Below are 6000 nucleotides of genomic sequence, written 5' to 3' on the forward strand. Positions count from 1 at the left end.
GGTAGGATGCCTCATAGCTTTCTATGAAACTAGTAGACATTGATGTAGCTCATTAAGTTTTGCAGTCAGTGAATCTCTGAGTGAGTGTAAAAGGAGACACTTACCAGACCTGTGCAGGTGGATATAGCCACAGAGGATTCAGAATGGTTTCGTATGGAACCCTGATAGAGGCAGTTATGAATAGAAGGGTCAAGGGTCGCTGTGTTGATGCCCTCTGCACCCAGTGTCTGTATGGTAAACCCCTTTGCCAGCACATGGGATGGCTGCAGGTCTAAATGCAATTCCTTGCCAAATGCAGAAACATGATAGTGCACTGAACTGCCAGTTTCTGACAAGGACCTCCTGCTCCGTTCATGTCTTGACACATCATGGGAAATGTAGCCTCCAAATGAGTCCACTTGCACTGGTGTGGTAAATTCGTAATCTGTGAAGGGGACAAACACAGATTAAATCATCTGACTCAGTACCAATCCATCATCAGTTAATTACTGCATTAGTCTCACTAATATAACTTAATATTGTAATGTCAGCAACAGTGTTCTGTCCATCAGGAATTGGGACAGATTGTTTTGTCAAGTCACCTTTATTTATATTGCACTTTATAAAATACATATTATTTCAAAACAGCTTTAACTAGAAAATAACTAGAAAATGATTCAATGATGCAAACAGAGTTCATTATGGCTGTACAGCAGCTCTAAAAGAAAATTGTGTCATTGTTCAGATGAAGTCAGTGTTGGTTCAGTTCCATTGTAAAGATCATTGATTATTAAATGAGATCATTCCATCTATAAAGAAGAAAACATGCAGAAAACATGTCATTGTCCAGCTCAGTTCAGTTCTCATCCTATAGTGTCAGTGCAGTCAAATTAATAATATTCTTGAATATTAAGTGTCCCCAACTAAGCAAGCCAGAGGCAACAGTGGCAAAGAACCTAAACTCCATCATGTTACAGAATGGAGAAAAAAAAAAAGTTGGGAGGCCAGTTCTCCTCTGACCAACAAACAATGTGTGATTATGATTCAGGCTGCAGATTGTGGAACAGTAACATTCAAATATTTCTTCCAGTTCCTTTTGACTGAATACTGGATTCACTAAGCCAGTATGGAGATGAAGCTGGTCATATGTCTGTGCTGAGGACTTGGCTGGTTCTTGTGGTCTTTGCTGAGGATCTGTGCTGGCGCTGAGTTTTTTTTTTTTTTTTTTTTTTGAGACCTTGATTCCATGTCTATTGTCTTTGTGGTTATTTATATGTGGTTATAAACTCCTAAAAGCTGACAATTTTACCAGATATACACTTTTAAAATGGTCAGTCTTTCTCTTCCAGGAAAATCTGAGCAAAAATACTGATGACTCTACACAGACTTGTGTCCAATGAAATGGTCAATAATGATAATACCTCTTGACATTCTGTATATCACTGTTCACACTTTATTTTATGATGCTTATGTACATGTCTCATATTTCTGCATTCTGAGCTTTATAAGCATTTCAATGCCATTTGTAGCCTGTGCAAGCTGTGAAAATGATGAATAGGCTATAAATTAACTTATATTTCATGTAGCCACAATTTATATACAAAACTAATGTCAAGCATTTAACCATAATCTCGCGAGGAAGTGTTTCCAAACTTTCCACTGGTAGTGTAAATATGACGTAAATTATATTAAAACAAATTCTCTGTGACTAGCTATTACGCGGCAGATAAGAGATTAGGGAATCCCTTTAATGCGCCCACACATACAAGTACGCGTGCTAGCGCACGACCACCGGCACAGGAAACTCACATCTTGAGAGTATATTTATGCTGTAAACCCCCATAATTCCCCAGATCTATACAGCATGCTTCAGCATATTTATATAGCCTACAAGTATATCCAATAAGAACAGGTAAGGTTCAACCAGAACGTGAGAGCGGCATTGGCATCAATCATTGTCATCATTAAGAATAGAAATACAATTGCAGTGCGTAAAGACACGAACCTTGATAGAGGCCGCCGGTGTCGCCGGTAAATGAGACCGATGTCACAGAGTGGAAGCAACAGAACTGCAGAGCCTGCAAAAGCGCAAACAGCTCACCACAATTAACTAAATGACAGCGAGAACAGTAATAAATAATTAATTATCAGTGTGTCACCTGCCTTAATAAAGTTCCCAAACGACACACTCGCCAGAAACCTCACTGATGTGCTGTTTACCAGAGGGACTTGTAAACTCCAGAGCAAAAGGAAAAGGCAATCCATGTTGGCATGCATGCACCTTTACTGTTACCTCTTCAAAAACGGGGAAAAGAACGATCCGCAAATCCATGCAATGCAATATAGAGACATTGCTAATTGTTTAAACTGCCCTGTTTCTGCCGTTCCTCAAGTAAAATCCACCGGGTCCATTTGGATAAAGTGCACCGCCTCTGTTTGCGAGCGCAGGTACACAGAGAACTGCTGAGCTGTGACAGTCGGCGTGTGTGTGTGTGTGTGTGTGTGCGTGCGTGTGTGTGTGTGTGTGTGTGTGTGTGTGTACGGCAATATGCGGCAATAGTGGCACCGGCTGATGGGGAAATGGTGGGGGTTTATATTTCCACCAATCAGCGACGACCATCTGCGGGCGATTCAGTGCGCGCTCCTCACTGTCCGACCGTCCATAAAAAAAAGAGCACAGAGTTCATTGAAATGGGAAGCATTCGCAGCACTCCCTCTAAATTAACGGTCCGAGCAAGTAAACACACGCTGTCGAAAGAGTTTATGTGTTCAATGTGAAACTGAAGAGTTGTGAATGGGCTGCGGGTTGATTTATGAAACTGTACGCTGTACTGTATAATGAAGCGCTGTCATGTCAGGTCTTGTTCCTAAAACTGTACTATCATCTGTTCTGCAAGTGCTCAGCTGATATTTAACACTTAGGCTACATTGAATGTACAGCAGTTTGATTATATAGTGATTACAGTGTTCTAAAACTGTGACAGCTCATTCAGGCTTTTCTCAACATTGTGCAAACAAGATCTATAAACTCTTCTTACAAGGCAACTTTTAAGGGGGAAAAAAATATTTTGGAGGGAAATGCTCTTGTTTGTTGCCAAAATACATAAATTAGAAATAAATTTAGTATGCTACAATTCTTTCAGAATTTGTTTACAACAATGATAATAGAGAATCAATTATAGATCAGTAGTTTACACAGACTTTGAATTACCTTTGAGAGGCACCATGCATGTAATACATTGGCCCTAAATGGTTAAAGGGTTAAAATAAAATTTCTGTCATTAATTATTCACCCTCATGTTGTTCCACACTCGTAAGACCTTTGTTCATCTTCAGAACACAAATTAAGATGTTTTTGATCAAATCCGATTGCTCAGTGAGGCCTGCATTGCCAGCAAGATCATTTCCTTTTTCAATGCCCAGAAAGCTCCAAAAAACGTATTTAAAACAGTCCATGTGAGTACAGTGGTTTAACCTTAATATTATAAAGCGATAAGAATACTTTTTGTGAGGCAAAAAAATGAAATACTGACTATATCTAGTAAAACACTGCTTCATGGAGCTTCGAAGCTTTACGAAGCTTTTGTTTTGAATCAGTGGCATTGAAAAAGATCTTGCTGGCAATTCAGGCCTCACTGAGCCATCGGATTTTATCAAAAATATGTTCATTTTTGTTCCGAAGATGAACAAAGGTCTTAAGGGTGTTGAATGACATGAGGGTGAGTAATAAATGACATAATTTTCAATTTTTGGTGAACTAACCCTTCAAATAAAAAAATATCAAATAAACAACAAAAGTCCAAACAAGCCTATAAGTAAACTACAACATAACACAATACGTGTTTTGGTCAAGTCGGACATGACAAAGAAATAACATTTAGTAAATGAGTCAGATTAATTCAGTGAACTTTTGACTGATTTCTATGTGTTTTGGGCCTGTTTACACCTGGTCACTTCATGCGTTTTCTCTGATCGGATAGATATCCGATCGCGAAAAGATCAGGTCTAAATGCCCTCCGAAACGTATTCGAGACGGATATAAATCCGATCGCTCAAACCACTTCAGGAGGTGGTCATTCCAGTCAAAACTGAACAGGTCTAAATGCATCTGGTTGTTGAAACCACATATATAAATTTAACTCCTCCGAAAATACTAAAAAATAAACATGTAAGAATGTGTTATAGGCTAAATAACGTTATAGATAACACAATCATCTTCATTAAAAGTAATGAGACTCAATGATCTTACCAGTGCTGTTGCCGCACTTTCTCCTATTGCAGTCTTTTATTTTTAAATTAGCTAATGATCAATAAAATGCAGCTCATATTTGTTGCTTTCGGTGACCTGAACTCCATGAAACCTGCATATAGCGTGCGAATTGAGGCAATCACATTTCAGAGGTTTAACCAGGTCTGAATATGAACTGGTTCTTGATTGACAGAGGGCAGTGTTAATCAGTGTTAATAAGACTCAGACTCCAAAGTCTTAAGACAAGAGCCCTGACTTGGGTTCATTTGAGCACTCTCATTTGTTTGACTGTTTTCCCTGTTTGCTAGTTTATTAAAGAATCTCATAAAACTATGTGATTTTCATGCTAAAATGTTTCTGAATCACATAAAAGTTAAAATCTAGGTTCAGCTAAAGCATCGAAGATCAATTCAAGATGTCATAAGAGGTGGATTAAAAGTAGTTTGATATTTATTTATTTTGTTGTTGTTGTTTTCAATGGTTCTGATTTTGCCTCTAATTAAAAAAGGAGGCCAAGATTATCGTGCTCTACACAATGTCAACCATATGACTAGTAGCTCAAAGAAAGTCTCCATGTGAAAAGAATCATCCAGTGAGCTTAACTGGGCTTTACAATCCATTAGTTTCTAGCTTCATTTTGAAAGGTCCTCAGAAAGAGTGTTGTCAGATGTTTTAGTAAATGTTGGCTGGGGGTACAGCTTGTCAAAGCCAAATGCATCAAACCCCAAAGGAAGATGGTTTTGCTTTGACTACAGTGTTATTATTTACCGTATATTTGTGAGCCAACACTTCTCTCTCTGGTTTTAAAATGGTGCCCTAACTCCACTAAATGAAAAGGGCAAAGATACTGTAGCTCAATGTGCAACATCATACCATAAAACCATGGTTTGCTTGCATATGGGTTTATATATACATGTTAAATGGAGTGTCAAAAATAGTCAAAAGGTTCACTCATAGATGTCTGTCCAAAAATCAGTCACACAACCAACCAATGAGCAGTTAAAGCCTGGAGGGGCACAGATATAATACTTGCCAGTAAAAACTTCTGGAGTAAATGAAATGACTCTTAAACCTGTTTCTTCATCAGTTCAGATTTGCCTTGTGCAAAAGATTGGCACATATGATCGTTTAAAGTTTCGCAATTTAACGTAATGCAATAGGTAGTGAGGTCATAATTCAGGCTCTGACCTCATATTTGCTAACATTTGTTCCCCCTCTCTTTACATGGCCGTACACCATTTGTTTTATATTTGTTTGCATGTTGTGGAGAAATGGCTTTTCCAGCAGTGGCTCCAGCTGGGGAGAACCATGCCAGGTCAGGGTTGCCCGTATCTGCTCCTAATTTACCCCGTGCTGGGTTTCGAGAACAGAGTGCAAAACTGGAACCGCAATGTCTGACGGTCAGTCAAAGCACATCTCCAAATAATGATGATCTGAGGGTTTCAATTCATTTATGCAGAAAAACAGCACACCACAGCTCTATTTGATAACATCAGTTTTGTAAACACTCATTTATTTTGCTGAGGAGGTCATAAACCTATAGATCTTCTAAACTGTAGAAGTCACAACAACCTACTTGTATGGACCAATTTCCATTCTACTCTGCAACTAAAAAAAAAAAATAATTGTTTACCCATCATTGTGGGAAGTAAATGTGGGATCCAGACTAGGATGTTGACTGCAGAGGTCATAAATCTTAATCCATGACAAGAATCAATGCACCTTTGAGTGGCGGTTGCACCCACTATTTATTTGACTGTGTCACTGAAACT

The 6000-nt window shown here is 38.6% G+C and overlaps 1 protein-coding gene across 1 annotated transcript in view; it reads right to left on the bottom strand.

Moving 5' to 3' along the window:
* The window catches only part of adamts18 (ADAM metallopeptidase with thrombospondin type 1 motif, 18), a 58907-nt gene extending 56651 nt beyond the window's left edge, over nucleotides 1–2256 (bottom strand). The window contains exons 1-3 of the mRNA XM_067400609.1: nucleotides 2143–2256; nucleotides 1985–2057; nucleotides 105–424 (exon numbers count right to left, since the gene is read on the bottom strand). Coding sequence (XP_067256710.1) covers nucleotides 105–424; nucleotides 1985–2057; nucleotides 2143–2256 — 507 coding nt within the window. The remainder of the gene's footprint in view (nucleotides 1–104; nucleotides 425–1984; nucleotides 2058–2142) is intronic.
* Between the last annotated feature and the right edge of the window lie 3744 nt (nucleotides 2257–6000).

This window comes from Chanodichthys erythropterus, chromosome 11 (genome assembly GCF_024489055.1).
Source record: "Chanodichthys erythropterus isolate Z2021 chromosome 11, ASM2448905v1, whole genome shotgun sequence".
In the NCBI taxonomy this organism is placed as follows: Eukaryota; Metazoa; Chordata; class Actinopteri; order Cypriniformes; family Xenocyprididae; genus Chanodichthys; species Chanodichthys erythropterus.